The sequence below is a fragment of the Dicentrarchus labrax genome, unplaced genomic scaffold, assembly GCF_905237075.1.
Source record: "Dicentrarchus labrax unplaced genomic scaffold, dlabrax2021, whole genome shotgun sequence".
Lineage (NCBI taxonomy): Eukaryota > Metazoa > Chordata > Actinopteri > Moronidae > Dicentrarchus > Dicentrarchus labrax.
The window spans coordinates 23,676,626-23,692,750 of record NW_026136712.1 but is presented as its reverse complement, the minus strand read 5'-3'; the positions used below and the strand labels follow the sequence as shown (position 1 = coordinate 23,692,750).

Sequence of the window (16,125 nt, the reverse complement as noted above, 5' to 3'; positions counted from 1 at the left end):
TAACTGACTACAAGTTGATTACAGTAATTATTAGTAACAATATAAATGTTATTCTCACTTTAACTTTTAAAAATTAGCTAAAGTTTCTCTTGCAAATCATTTCACAGCAGCCCTTTTGGATTTGGCTGTTACTGCCTGCAGTGCACAGATAATCCACCAGAGGGCAGAAGATGTACCTCAGATTGGAAAAGTATTGATTGAAACTAAAACATGATACATGAATATGATCTGGACAACTCAGTGATCCACGAATGAATAACAGACACAGGTTTTAACTTTTATTTATTTATTCTTATTTTGATCATGAGAAACATAATCAAGGACAAATATAGGAAAAATATCTTTGAACACAGATTCAAACAGAGCTGCAGAGGCTCTGAAGAAGCAGAGAGAAGTGAACAGCAGGATGCAGGAGAGAGATTAATCACAGCGGACAAAAGGAATAAAATTAAAAATAAGTGCTTCGGGTCGGGTAGATACATTCCTCTAGGCCCAATATAGCCATGAAACTATACGTACGTTAGCATCTGTGTGGAGGCGACTGTGTCCTCGCTGACAAATGAAAGGCGAGGAGCAGATCACCTGGTGCAAAAAACTACCCAAGAGTTGAATCAGCTGCACCTGTGCACAGCTGTGACGGAGGGTAAGAAAGTCAGGGGGGTTTGAGGTATTTCAACTACGCAGGGAGGAAAGGATCAGACAAACCGTGGAGGATTTCTGTAATGCCCATGCATCGCCCACACTGGTCGGGCACGCAGTTTTGTTAATATTTCTGAATATATGTGTTATATACTGCTTATATTCATGTAACCTTTCCAAAATACACAGGAAATATCTATGTAGGAAAACAGACTGTACAAAAAACAAGAAGAATATCTCTGTATAAACATTAAAACCTTTAATATATCAATATATCCTTTATATACTGTATTCTTTTGGTCTGTAGTAAAGAGTATTAAAGTGATTCCACAGTATAAGACAACACCACTCACCCAACGCACTGTTTCAAATATACATTCATGTCTCACTCGGCCACCGGGGGGCGCACCTCGGAAAATACGACAGAGTTCAAATAAAAATAAAAGTTCATGCCAAAGCCATAAAGAACCATCTATTGCACTGAAGGGAAACAGTTTGGTTTCTATAGTGAATTAAAAGGAAAACCCTGTTCAATCTTTAAACACCTTCTCTTGGCCAGTTTGAAGAGAGTGATCAACAAACAGCAACAGCACGTATTAGCTTGTTAAAATGTAACTAAACCCCTCAAATCCGCTCACTCCCCTTCTGGTCGCGGCTTTTACAGTCACTAGAAGCACATTCAAGTTTCTGTGTGCTGCCTGTGTTGTAACACTATCCAAGCTAATATGAATATTTATAGCACAATATGTAGAATTCAAATACTTTGCACTAATATGTCCAAGTAAATATCCATTTAGAGGTTTTCCGCAGAAAGTTTTGGGGGTTTAGTTACTCTTTAACTAAGTTTTTTTGACAATCTGGGTCTTAAGTTTGTTCTTTTTTAAATAAAAGCCCACGTATGAAACAAGAACCAGGTTGTTAAAAAGTATTTGTTTCTTTCCTGTGTAATGGCGGACTGCAGTACTGACTGTTTAATGAGCCTGCAGGGACAAAAAAAAAAACAGCAGCACATTTCTGACATTTTGTCCTCAACACAACACACAAAGTAGATTAAAGTGTGTAAAGAAGGAAAATCCACAAAAACAGTTCAGAGAGAACGAGGCAGTGACAGTTCAAACACGCCGCTGTTGTAACGCTGACATATGGGCAGCATAAGGTTGTATAACGCGAGCTGTGATGCCACCCGACATGTCAGGTCACAGTTCAGTTTGTGCCAACTGGTTCATAACTGTAGAAATCCCTGCAAATGCCTTCCTCAACCTGTATTCATACTCAGAGGAAGCGACAGCCACCATCCATTAAAGCAGGGGTCTCAAACTGATTTCTAGCACACCTTAAAATCAAGAAGGCCACGTGATCCCCAGGTTGGGAACCACTGCTTTATGATATACTGCAGTCAGCAGGAAGGAAGCCTGTGAAGATCTTACAAGGCAAACACTTTTGTATCCTGTTTGCACAAGATAGCATCGAAAAGATTCCAAATATTATTTAGTTTGGAGTATCAACTGTTCTTTGTGTTTTCTAAAAAGTTATGTGAGATTGAGCAAACTAAGAATGGATGATGGTTTGGAGGCTCTATAATGCAACTGGTTTCATACTAACTTACAATTAACCGCTGTAAACTAAAAACAAATCAGTGTGTAAAAAGCAAAGCTCTACATTATTGTAACTTCCAGCAGTGCTGAGATTTCTACAGTTTGTCTCTGTTTTTATGTCCCAGCAGGCAGCAGCTTTTCAGACTGAACATCACCGCAAGTTAGCGTGTGTCCGATGGCAAGATTCAAAAAGATTATCTCAAACACACAGAGACGATCATCAGACAAATTTACAAGTAGATACAGCAGAAGAGGAGGATACACAATCATTATACAGACACTGAAGACACCGAACTAAAGGGGAAATATCACATTAACAATCACATGAGCTGCAGTCTCAATTCAGACACTGACAGTAAAATGTGTTGCTGGTCGGTTGTGGCCCCATAAACAAACAGACTCTCTTTGGGTTCCTCTCTTAACTGTCTTTGTCATAACTGAAGTATTTAAAGATACACTCTCTGATGTTGTTACAGCAGACTTGAAGATTTTAACACATTTTAGGGACTGTTAACAAATTTGGGTGCTAACAAATTTTGCGCGTATAAAAAAAACAACTTATAGAGAGCGAGGCGTCGGTAGTTCTAAAGTGCTGGTACCATGCCACTGGGAGAGGAGGGGTCGGAGGTCAGACGTCAGGTGGGTCAATGAGGGCGGCAGTTTGAGTCAAAGAGGAGTCCGTGAGGGGGGATCACAGGTGTGTGTGTGTGTGTGTATCGAATGATCCTGAATAATGAGCTCGACTGATGGCAGGAGCAAACTGCCCGTCTTTACACGGCTGCTGGTTGCCACGGAAACGTTAGCTGGGAGGAATACTGCACAGACGTGTTGATAATACTCCTGGCTCGGAAAGAAGGGCCAAAAATAAAAGCTAATAAAACGTGCGTTAATATTCAAGATTTCTGTTATTGCCAACAAATCCCAAACCAGCAGGTAGTGAGTGTGTATCACAGCCTTCCTCTTCCTCTTCCTCTTCCTCTGCCACAGAGAAACACACCAGTGAGCCACGCTGGCGCTTCTATCAGCAAATGTTTATGTGCATCGCATTAAAAAAGGTTGATTGGAAACAACAAAATTCAATGCCTCTTCCTCCTCTCGCCACCTACTGCTCATCTCGATGAACCATCTCCTAATAATAACGGTGGATGGAGACGAGCATTCATATTTTCTTTTGCTGATTTACTCGAAACTGGGTTCAAATTTGCGACACATTTTGATGGAAACACGTCTAAAGTTGCACCAGGTGACATCTTCCTTCTTGTTTATCTATACACCGTCCTGCTGCACCAAATGTGGATTCATCCGCCGCTGAAAATAGTTCCCAACAAATGCCCTGTTCCCTCCTGTTTGTTTGATAAAAATAGGACATTTTTAAACATTAAACTTTATATTTGTGAGTAGGAACCAATGAGCAGGCAGGAAGTCAGACAGTATTGAGAGACGGACTGCTGTTGGTTTCAGTCTGAACGTGAGATTTGTTGACAATAAGAAAAATAGAGAATAACAGCAGACTGGTCCTTTAAGTTTTTTTCCGTGTTTGAAAGTATATGTTCACCTGCCGCAAATCGAGCCATCAGTACTGCGAGTGGCGGAGAAGTGAAAGGAGGGTCGCTGCTGGATCAGGAGGAGGCGGGGTCATCCTTCTCAGAGAGTGTGTGGTTCCTCACAGCGGTCCGTGCTGTGCTTCGTACTTGGCCAGGACGTTCTTGGTGCGTCCCAGCTCTTTCCTTAGTTCGCCCACCTCCTGCCGCAGAGCTGAGTTCTCCTTCTCCAGGAAGCCGGCTCGGATGGCGATCTGGTTCTCTTTGAGCCGCCTTGCATCCCGGGACCGCTTGGCCGCCAAGTTGTTCTTCCTGCGCCTGGCCCAGTATTTGTCATCCTGCTCGAAGGACACAAGGGAAGAGAGAGGAGACGTGAAAAAAAAGGGGAATTCTTCAAAGAAAGTCAAACATAAAAACAGGACAGAAGATGGAGACTTTTATTATGACTTTATTATTGACCTTTATGTGGGCGGAGCCTAACTGGTGGCAGGAACGGACACGCTGAAATGAACGCTGAATGCCGCGAAGGACGCCGCTGCCTCGCATTAGCTAGCAATCATTAACTGTACCGCAACATCATTTATTGTTGACTAAACGTTATCCTGCGCCAACAAAGTAAACTTCAAAAGACTTATACACTGAAAGTGATCACAAACATATTGTCGTTGTTGTTATAGTTTTGGTTTTAAACGGCTCTTTACTCGCCTACTTATAAATATAAAATTATTAGTTGCAAACTTTTAAATGACTATTTAATCTTTGGGCTCGATTTTGTCGAGTCAGCTCTGAAGTCATCAAATTTCCACACCTCTGCCTGCAGCCATTAGCGAACGATGACAGCCGCCCTGAAGTCTCCACAGAGCCGCTTTCACAATCAGCTTCAGCCGTCCGTCACTGGACCACAGCCACACACAGATCCACTTTTTATTTGAACAAATTAAAAGCCAAATCCTCTCAGCCTGACCTCCCAGCTGAGGAGACAGAGGATCACGAACATTCGGCCTCATATAAGCCTCTTAACCAGAAGGACACCCCCCCCCCCCCCCATCCAACCTCCCCAAACTGAGACCTGACCAATAGGAGAGCAGAAGGACAGGCACCTCTCCACTGGGTCGTTCTATCCCAGCATGGCGTGCAGGTTTAAGTCGATTATAATCAGCGCTAATGGTTCAACCTGCCTGTCTGTTTCTGAGAGTTTATCTAAAGTTTTAAGAGTTCTTACATCCAGATATTCCCTCTCAATATGTTTTACAGTCTGTCATATAAAAAACAAAGTGTTTTGCCATAAAATATGACAGCGTTTTACAGTTACGGAAACTGTATTTAACCTATTTATAGTTTACAGTCTTACTGTCATCGTTTAGAAGAGAATAAAAAAGACATCCAGCCTCATTAACCACTTTCATCTTGTCAGAACCAACTCCAAATTACCTTCAGGTCTTCCGGGATGAAGACCTTGCGAGCTTTCTTGATCATGGGCTGTGGTTTCAGCTCCTCGGCCGAGAACTTGCGTTTGCGCGGGTCGAACATCTCCTGACCTGGAACGCTGGACAGAGCCAGGTCGGCTGGGTCGGGCTCGTATCCGACAGGAACCTGGATGGAGTCTGGGTCGATGGGGCTGGGAGTGTTTCTGGAGTTTGGGAGGCCTGGAGGAATACAACAGTAACAGTTAGTTACTTTTTTAGTTATTTCAACCACTGGCAGCGGACTTGTTCAATCCTCCATCTTTCTTCAAACGGTTGGCTTTAGACTGTTTGTTCATATCCAAAACCCGCTGATATCCAAGTCTTTTCATTCTGTTCTCATTTTGTTTCTCTCTTTATTAATTTATTTCTTTTAACAGATTCAACCAAATACTCACATCTAAATTAAATAATAATAGTTATGATGTTATCACAGTAAGAGGAAAATTAGGAGAAGCAGTTTGGCAAAGAAAAGGAAGTCAATAAATAATCAGCAACACAAGAAAATAGAAGAGTAAATACAAAGAAATTAAATAAAAATATTAATGAATGAATTATTTGTTGTAAACAAATAGAGACACAGTACCTTCATAATTTTAAGTATGAACTGTTATTCAGTATTAGTATTAAATAATACATTTTACTACTTATATGGATTTTTAAACTATCAATAATTTGTTCATATTTTATTTAAATGTCCCTCAGATGCTGCAGTGACGAGCTGCAGCCAGCAGAGGGCGACATATTTGAAGTTAAACCATTAATAAGTGTGTATATATTTTTGTGTTTGTGACAACAAGGAGACTATGAGTAGGTTCAGGTGATAAACAGCAACTATTAAAGCATGGAAATAAAACCCATTTCCTGTTGGACACAGGCCGCTCGCAGGCTTTAATTCCCTCATTGAGAGTTCAGCCCTGACCCGCTAATGGACTCTGTCTCCTCTCGGCTGTGTGCTGTGAGTGGGCTGTGATGAGGTGATCAGAGGAGATGGAAAACGTGGGCAGATTAACCTTGTGAAAACATAAAAACTGTGACTATATTTCCATTCATGTCTCTGTGATGAGGAGCTGCAGATACGTCGAGGATGAAAAGCAGTCGTTTAGGGCGTTTCTCTCTTTCTGCAGGAAACTGAGCTATATTAACATTTATAACAATCAATAACCTGAAATGAAGTCATAATTCCCAGAAAATCTCGACTGCGATTCAGTTTTTTCCTTCATCTGTCAAGACAGAGCGTTATGTAACACTAACTGTGGGTGTCTTAATTAACACAGAAGAACAAGAAAGGCACCTCAAACTGGTTTCTATTTTAATATATAATATAATATGTCCTCATTAAACAGTGTATAAACTCTAGAGCTATGTTCTATATGTAGCTGATTCAATCAATAATCTGAAAACATTGAAACATGCATCACAGTTCTTTAGAAAAGCTGCTGTGAAATCTGGTATTTTAGGGCTGCAATGATCCCAAATGCATGTGGTATAAATGTATTATTGTAGTGTATTTGAATATTTCTGCAGACTGGGGGCCATGGACAGTGTTAGAATCGCATAAAGTGGGAATGAATGGAAAGCTGAGACACAAACTTCGTACCACCCTGCACAAGTCAGAGGCCTGGAAACTGCCCTGCTGTGAACTCAAGATTTCTTCTTTCCCCTCAGAACTGCTTTTACAACAAACACAATAAACCACAAGATCTGAAGATCTGCTGAAGGAAACAAACGCTCACCATCGTACGACCTGACAATGAGATCTCAAGTAAAGATGACTGAGACCAGCCCCTGTCCCCCCTCTACGAGCCCCAGCAGCAGTTCTTGGAAGAGACTATTTGTTTTTCCTCTCCAGCTGGTCCTGCAGAGGTCGGGTGCAGGTGTGTGTGTAAGGTTCAGACCTGGTTTTAGGATTAAAGTTTCGGTTTATTTTGGGCTGAACCTGCACAGTCGGACCTGGATGGAGGAGGTGTAACAGGTAATCGCAACGACCAGCGCTCGATTTTTCGACTTGTGACTTTAATGCAGTGTCTGTGTTTGCTGCGGAGGTGCAGCCGAACAGAAGCACACGGTGTACCTCACTGCCTCACACGTGTCACCAGCACACATCCTGACACGTGCACGAGTGTGTGTGTGTGTGTGTGTGTGTGTGTGTGTAAGCACATTTCATCAGCGTGAGCCGCTCAGTCGTAGTTCCTGATGTTTCCCACAGAGCTCAGCTGGTCTCTCATCTTTCCTGTGTAAGAGATCACAACATGCTGTTTGCTGGATGAGACTGAAAAACCTAAAGAATGGGTATTTAATAGTGCTGTTCTACATATTGTGTTATAAATATCTAACCTCCCTCTGCTGGTTGAAACCTGCACCCTGGAGGCAGGTGATGGAGGTGGTTGTAGCTTCCGTCACCAACCAACACCCCCTCTTTCCCGCCCCCCTACAGCCCATAGCGGTAGCCTGGCGCTTCCCCCACTGAAACCAGAGAGTTAGCCTCTCTGAGCTGCTAGCTTAGCTAACATTACAAACAACATGAATGTGCTTCTAGTGACTGTAAAAGTTCCAGCGGACTCTTTGTGTTGTGTTATATACCTCTGAACCATCGGCTGACAACGATTTAGACTCTGGGGGCAACGGCCGATGTTTTGGGGCTTCCAGTGTAACTTTCTACAAATCAATTAATATCAAACAATATTACACAAACTACACTGCTAGGTCCCACTAAAGCCTCCACACTTAAAGAAGAGACATAAAACATCAAGTTCATGCAACGAGATGGTTTTACATTAAAAATTATTTTGAAAAAATGCATTCATACAAACACACTAAGACTCTTCAGCTCCTTCTGCTTCCTCTATAACCCTGTTCACAGCCTCAGAAGAGCTCGGCGCTGGCGGATGCCGCTACATGCTGAGCGGAGATAAGTGAAAAAACAACTCTCCACCTTTCAGCGAAATATGAAATACAGTTCTCGCAGGTCAGAAGGGATTTTCACTCTGATTAAAGTGAGGAAATTTTCTTCAGAGAGGATGAGGATGTTTGTGCTTTTGTAGCCGCCCCACCATGTCTCTCCGTCTGTTTGTCTGTCTGTTTGTTTTTCATTATCTGGTGAACGCTGGGTAACCCCTGTTGTTCCTGCCGGCCTCCTTATCTGCTGGACTGTCACAGGGCCATGTGGGAATACAAATATGCCAGATTATGCCACAGATTACTCTGCTATATTTAGACATGAGAGCAGCAGATTACTGCGGGGCGAGAGCCACCACCAGCGACCGAGGACGTGTTTAAATATTTTAGTGAAGTCAGAGTCAGTGAAAGAATATCAGCTTTACTTAAGTAAAATGTGCTAATATATCCAGAGTTAACGTGTTAATGCATCAACAGCCCATTTTCACTTGTATTTTCAAGTGTCAAAACTGGATGAAATCCAGATGAGATTGAAGACTCATTTACACTCAGTCAGGGTACAAAATTAACACCTGCCAAGAGCCAAATGGCGGTAAATTTTGTGTTTGCCTGGAAAATAATTTGTAATCACAGTTTAGGGCCAGCTTTACATCGCTGTGTGTTTGTTTTAATGTGTACCAGCTCCTCCACTGGCTCCAAACTGTCATGGCAGCGACCATAACGGCAAACTCAAGACTTCAAAACCGTTCTCCACAAACCGATGGGAGACGTAACACGATAGGTTCACACTCAGCAGTTACAGCAGCTTGAGGCTCCTTGTATTGATCGTATGTGCAGAAATGGCTGACAGAGTTTGTAGAGGCTACTTCCACAGATCAGTTACTGATGTCATTGCACTCTGGGAGGAGTTTGTGTCATTTCAACATCTGGATAGAATGAGTCTCAAACCTCCTCCAATAATCTCCAATACAGAGACTGTTGTCTTCAATACGTGAACTCTGAGGCAGGAAGATTATCCCAGCATGACTCACATACTGTGTGTGTGTGTGTGTGTGTGTGTGTGTGTGTGTGTGTGCATGTGGATTATTAGTTGATGTGAATGTAAACACAGAGATGGAAACTTGTGTGTGTTGATGTGAGGGTTGCCGCCCACTGGCCTACTTCTGGAGAGAACACTATGTTCTTAAAACACCAGTCTCACACAGGCACACACACACACACACACACACACACACACACACAGCAGCAAGTCACTTGTCTCTACACGCTGTGAGAGGACGGCTTGTTTTCTTCTTCTACACATGAGGAACACGGGCCGAGTAGAAGAATTAAAGCGGAAGTTCTCGCCCTCACACACACCCTTGCTGAGGCCAGGACATCTGTCGAGGTGTTGAATGAGACACTTCTCTCACTCTTGGCGTCTGTGGCGGACGCGTTTTCCTCGCGGTGCAGAGCAGAGCGAGTGTTACTACCTCCCCCCTCTGAGAGCGGATCTGACAGCACCTGAGCTCATCTCACCTTTGCACCGTTGTCAGTTACAGATTTTAACTTTCTCTGATGTTGTCTTCACAAACAGAAGATTAGCAGGCAGGATGGAGAATCAAGTGCAAAGACAACTTTAAAAACTATGGTGAAATGTTAGATGTGACCACAGAAGCTGTACTGCTGTTAGTGTTATTGGCAGCAGCAGCCAGGGATCAAAAGATTTATTGATCATTCAGTCTCCTCGCAACCAGGGCCGGAGCCAGGACCAGGTCATCAGTCCCCCTACACACAGTTTAATTATTCTGAACCAAAGTTTCAGTACCAATACAAAAACCTTAAGCAATCTAAACTGGCCAAAGTCGAAGCACTTTACAAGCATAAATTGTAAAGTGATTTAAATCAGAAACTATCTGATCTAACAATACGTAAAAAAGATTAAAAATCCGACCAGACATTCAATGCCAACTTCACTTTTGCTTTTTTGTCAACACGATACTTTAGTTTTTAGTGCCACCACCAAACTGTACTTTTTTGATATCTTATTTTGAAATGTATAAACTTTTTTTTACAGAATTGAGTTTAAGTCAAAGTCAGAAATAGCTAACTCAGTAATGTTTATTTCACAGCAATACCTAAACTATGCTAAACTAGCCACCATAAGTTACTGGTCATACCAGGCTGAGTGTATTGGTGTGCTTTATTGCTCGTGAATTTCAAGAAGACAAGAAGACCCGAACTAGACGTTCAATTTCAGCTTTCAGTACTTGACAGTGGTGCAACTGTGTGGTTATATTGAACAGGTTTAAACTGTGATTAGTCAGTCCAGAGTGTGTCAGCTGATATTCAATAGTGCTAACCCTTCGACCAAACTTCTGTTTCTATTTTGAATTTTCCTGTAGTGGGTACAGCCATGCTCACCAGAGGTGGTAGTATTCAATAAGTAGTAAGGGTACTCATGTGGACAAAAATCAGAAGTGCTGCTACTCATGGTTCCAGCCCATTTCAGGCACTGGCTAAACCCTCCCAAAAATACAGTCTACGTGACCTCAGTAGTATTTAACTACAGCGCGGCTGAGAGTCCAGATTTTCAGCTATGGCTCAAAGTTACTTTTCTAACAGTTTCCATTCAGGGGAACCAACAAACTAATTTTAACTGATTCCTCCTCCTCGGTTGCAAACAGGTCGTCGAGTGAGAGTTTTCAACATTACTGAATTTTTCTAAACAAAGACCAAACCCCCTCTGCAGCCGTGAACATCTCCTGCTTGACTGTCTGAAGCCTGTTTATCCATCATTCATCCATCACTGCTAATCACTCAACAAGACAAAACACTGAAAAACTTGTCCTCCCACAGCAGCTACAACTCACGATGAAAGAGATGAATGACTTTCCTTTTGTTTTCACAGTGAGACGAGTGGTAGCAAAGAGGAAAACTAGTTGCTCAAAGTAATGCTCTGTAGCAGCTCTTCTTTAACTGAAGAGTAAGAAACCAGCAGGTGAAGAAAAGAGCAGGTGATCATTGAAAGGAACACACGTGGGTAAAGCATGTTTGCTTTTCATTGTTAATAAGATGTTGTAGAGTTTTAGATTCATGGATATTTCTCCTCAAGGTCCTGACATCTATTGATTTCCATTCATTTTTTGTGTGGTCTGAACGTTTATTACCAGTCTCTTGAACTAGAGCTGAAATGATTAGTCACTTAATCAATTTGTTGATTTGTTGAAATACAAGAAAAATGCAGTTTTCCAAGACTCTTGTGATACTACTACTATCTCAGGGTTTCGACTAACCTTGCAAGGTAGCTAGACTCGCAAGATCCTGAGATCACACAAGAATCCACCTTGCCAGGCTTTAGTCTACACACTAGTGCCCAACCAAAGTGGTTCGGACCAATCAGCATCCTTTGAAGAACTACTGACAGCTACGGCTGCTAAAAAGGTTAGCTAGAGGTTCTTCAAGAAGAACATAGAACTGAAGGTTTTTCTTGACGGAAAATATCTTTTGTTTCTTTTCCTGCCTGACTTTAGTAAGAGTTTGACAGTGTTACATGGTTCATTGATCTCAATGGTTGAAGTTTTCTTGTGTTAGACAGTGATAGACAGATGATTCATCCAATCATTGTCATCCTTCATACCCAGTATTTCTTGTGCGGTTCCTCAACGATCCATCCTTGACCCTGTTATTTTCTCCCTACAAATTTGCTTTTACTGCCATGCAGATGACACTCTGCTTTATCTGCACTTAAAACCAAATATCCAGGCTAATTGTAAGACTCTAATGGACTTTTCTAAGAATGTTTGGTAACTTTCTCCAGCTGAAGGAGACCAAGTCAGAGTAAAATAATTGTTTGCCCCCACGGCGAAGCAAAACATACGTAAATAAATGTAAAACATATCGCAGTTTTCATTTCAGGCTTAAATGAAAACATCAGTAATGTGTGGAATTGTGTATCATTTTGTGTTACCTGCTCTTGCTGGGCTGCTGTGGAGGCAGTCTGGAGAGACGACGCTTGTGTGTACGGAGGTTGAGGCGTGGTTGCTGAGGTCCATCACCGAGGGCGCAGGCGTGGGCGGGGCTTGAGGCATGATTGGTGGCTGGCGTTGTGGAGCGTGTGGATGGTGCTGGTTGTGGTGGTGTTGGTGGTGTTGGTGGTGGTGGTGAGAGGGGCTGGAGGGAATGCCGTTCTCCGACAGGAACTCTTCCAGGTCCATGTACTCCAGCTGGAAGGTGTCGCCATCGTAGGGCAGGGTCTTGTCCCACAGCGTGGGGCCCAGAAAGGCTGACTGGGGGACGCTGCGCTCCTCCTCCAGGTTCTTCTCCTTCTCCTGCTCCTTGTTGAAAGCTGCAGAAGAGGACAGGGAGAATAAATCTGTCAGTACAACCAAAAACATTTTTAAATACTGGGTATGGATATTGGACATTTAATTATCAAGTTCAATGTTAGTAAGTCAGTGCTTGAAGAATGGTAGTTTTGAGCAGGTCCCTGTTTGGTTGCATCTAAATTCCACTTAGAGGAACATAATAATGCTTTAGCATTAAAGATTAAGACTGCTAGGTAACAAACATTGAAATAACTAAGTTATTAAATATGTTAAAAGATTGGTTTGAAAATGTTGATCATTTTTTAACTATTATTTCGCCGGGTTTGTAATTTGAATAACAAAAGTTAAATAAGATTCTTTTCATATCAGGTGAAAAGAATGAATTTTGAGCTCAATGGCGACCAAAGTACAGTGTTGTCTTCCAGCAGGACTGAGGTGCTCTACATTAGCAGTGAAAACTCTAAACAAGAGAGATTATGGGTATAAAGAGACAAATATATATCTTTTACCTCACAGGATGACAATTCATCAAAACTGACTGATTTACTTTTGTTTTCCTGATGCTTAAACAAAGAACTTTAAACGTGTCAACAATGATTCACACTAGAATATGCTAATAGGTGTGACCTCCGCCTTACGTGTACAAAGACAATGTCAGACTATAATCACAACAGAACCTTCATGGGTCCTTGTTTCCAGGAAAGTGTCCCTGACCACAACTCTGGGCCTCTATCAGCTCCAAACACTGACCTCTGACCGCACCATGAACAGATGGATCCTCTCCCACAGCGATCAATAGGTTTCACATCAGTTATTATTTGACTGTTTTTTGTGAAAACCTCCTGAACTATGAACACTGAAGGAATCCTAATCGGGGGAAGCTGCAATGACGGCAAGGGTGGTGAAGACAACAACGCCCATGATCCCACGCTGCTGCACCACCTCATCAAACTTCATAATTTGTTATTGTTTGGATGTGAGCGGCCCCCTAGTGGCAGAAATACATATTGCATGTTTATGTTAAAAGAATAAAAACAAATTAATAATTGTTGCTGTTTTTCTTGTGAAATATTGGTTACTTTTAAATATTGAGAGAATGAAACATCCTGAAAAGTTAAAGTCTTTGTTTTGGTGAAACTGATCCCCACTGAGGTGATCGATCCTTCATTTAACAGGGTCACAGAGGACTGATTTCAAAACACGATAATTCTCAACGTTTGAGATAAATGATTTATAGACTGATTTATAGACTGAACTAAAAAAGATTGATACCAGTATTTTTATCTAAATGTGAACACAACAACATTTCAGAGCTGAAGCTGATTAATTAAGTTAATTTATAAGCATTTAAATAATTTTATAGCTCTGACGCCAGCTGAATATTTATATATAACATGTTAAATATCGAAAGCTCTGAGAAATGGTGACACTTTTCACTGTTTTCACTTATTCAGGTCGCACTAAAAATATAGGCGAAGTAAATGTTAAATTAGTTTGGTTAGTCAGGAATGTCTCAGGTGGGACGGGATTTGCACTTTTGACCTCAGTATTTCTAAAATCCTGCAGTCCTGATTGTCCTGATCAACTTTAAGAACATTGTTTGGATTTAATTAAATTGAATTTATAATGTTATTCTGAAGTATAGTAATATTGCAATATTAGTAACTGAAGATTATATAGATATATAATTATGATATAAATATTATGAGAAATAACAGTAATAAATATAACTATTAGTAATTTTTATATTTACAAGTAATATATCAATATTAAAATAACTGATATATTACAGTACAATATAATAAAATAGGCCTACAGCAAAAATAGACCAAATACAGTAAAATACTGTTATATATATTATAAAATATTGTTCTAGATACAAAAAGCTTTATTTAGCAGGACTTTGCTGTTAGATTTTACAGTTAAAGTTGGAGTTTTAACATCTAACAAAAACTAAATTACCATATGAAACCTGTAGCTAAATAAAGATTATTTACTGTTTTACTGTATTTAACACATTTTACTGCCGTGTGTACAAGGAAATTATTTCATATTCATATTATAATGTTTCTGCTCATTTATCCAGCTGGCACTAACCAGTAAGTGTCTATATTATATCGATATATATCGATATATGTAGATATTTGGGTCCTCTAACAGCACATTAAATGAACACACAGTCTCCGGAGGAGCGGACAGGTGAGCTGCGGGCTCCATTAAGTGGCTCAGAGGCAGCAGGACTCATGAATCCGGTCCCGAGCCTCCATCAGGACACAGAACTGGAAGTTCACCTTCATGATGCAGCGGCAGCTTCATCGGGTTCTCCAGCAGAGACTTCAGGACTCCGTGCGTCGCCGGGGGGAGAAAACTTGGGTTGAGCGGGACGGGATGTCGGGACATTTTCTCCATCACTCCTCCCTGCATTGGCGGGTCCGACCGAGCAGGAAAACAACAAACAAACAAACAAACAAACAAACGAAAGCAAAAATACTGAGAGAAAGAGAGAATGCGCTGAGGTCCTCTGGGGGATCCTACATGGGCTCCAGAATAAAAAGCTGAATGACCGGACAGCTGGAGGAGGACGGACCGATCACCGATCACCGATTACTGATTACTGATCACTGATCACTGATCACCGAGCCCATGTGTGAGGACTACTGACGTCAAACTGCGAGCCAAGCACCCGCCTCTCTCTCTCTCTCTCTCTCTCTCTCTCTCTCTCTCTCTCTCTCTCTCTCTCTCTCTCTCTCTCTCTCTCTCTCTCTCTCTCTCTCTCTCTCTCTCTCTCTCTCTGTCTCTCTCTCTCTCTCTCTCTCTCTCTCTCTCTCTCTGTCTCTCTGTCTCGCTCTCTCTCTCTCTGTCTGTCTCTCTATCTCTCTGTCTCTCTCTCTGTCTCTCTCTCTCTCTCTGTCTGTCTCTCTCTGTCTCTGTCTCTCTCTCTCTCTCTCTCTCTCTCTCTCTCACACACACACACACACACACACACACACACACACAGACACAAAGCTGTCCAATGAAGAGTCCCTCAGATGTTTTTTAGCATAAAAATATAAAATTAAAAATGTATAGAATAGAGAAAATATTAAATTAATATAAAATACAAATTGTGAGGTAAAAATGTTGCAAACGTCTCCATCAGCAAATAAAATAATATTTATATATTAATATAAAATATGATATAGATTCTGAGGTAAATAAAGGATCACTGATGATTTAATGTTAGCATTCATTCAGAATGAACTCTGACCTCACTGAACTCATCAAAATAAATAATAACAAGTTTTATGATATTTTAACATTTGTTCGTTTATTTTATGTGATTATTCACACACACACACACACACACACACACACACACAGAGGAATGCTGGGTCACATGAGTGGGCCGAATTGACCTACTTTCATCCAATGAGAGGCCTCTGTCTCCTGCTCTCCTCCCCCTGCTCCCCCCTGCAGCCTGGACACATTGAACCTCATGTGCTCCAGAGGAGAGAACAATAAAGGGGAGGAGGAGAGGAAACAAGAGAGGAGAGAGGAGAGGAGGAGACACAAGATGAAGAGGGGAGAGGAAGAAACAAGGGAGGAAATGGAGGAAAAAGCAGGAGAGGAATGAGGTAGGAAACAGGAAAGGAAATGACAATATAAGGAAAGGAAACAGAAAACAAGAGAGGAGAGGCCCCAT

At 41.5% G+C, this 16,125-nt stretch overlaps 1 protein-coding gene across 2 annotated transcripts; it reads right to left on the bottom strand.

The window, feature by feature from the left end:
- Positions 1 to 265: 265 nt before the first annotated feature.
- Positions 266 to 15,309, bottom strand: hlfb (HLF transcription factor, PAR bZIP family member b). Of its 2 annotated transcripts, none has more exons than XM_051417067.1 (4): positions 14,735 to 15,309; positions 12,086 to 12,463; positions 5,207 to 5,421; positions 266 to 4,116 (listed from the first exon to the last, which is right to left on the bottom strand). In XM_051417067.1, exons 1-4 carry the CDS (start codon positions 14,865 to 14,867, stop codon positions 3,898 to 3,900), a joined length of 945 nt encoding a protein of 314 aa, XP_051273027.1. In that variant the 5' UTR covers positions 14,868 to 15,309; the 3' UTR covers positions 266 to 3,897. The 2 variants fall into 2 exon arrangements, with proteins under 2 accessions (XP_051273027.1, XP_051273028.1); XM_051417068.1 differs by having other exon boundaries at positions 266 to 4,113; positions 14,735 to 15,308.
- Positions 15,310 to 16,125: the final 816 nt, after the last annotated feature.

Excerpts from the sequence above, each read along its gene's own strand:
- hlfb (XM_051417067.1), bottom strand. The coding sequence starts at position 14,867 with ATGCAGGGAGGAGTGATGGAGAAAATGTCCCGACATCCCGTCCCGCTC. Across the intron at positions 12,464-14,734 it reads GCTGCCGCTGCATCATGAAG|CTTTCAACAAGGAGCAGGAG; the intron begins GTGAACTTCCAG and ends CCTCTTCTGCAG. Across the intron at positions 4,117-5,206 it reads TCATCCCGGAAGACCTGAAG|CAGGATGACAAATACTGGGC; the intron begins GTAATTTGGAGT and ends GTGTCCTTCGAG.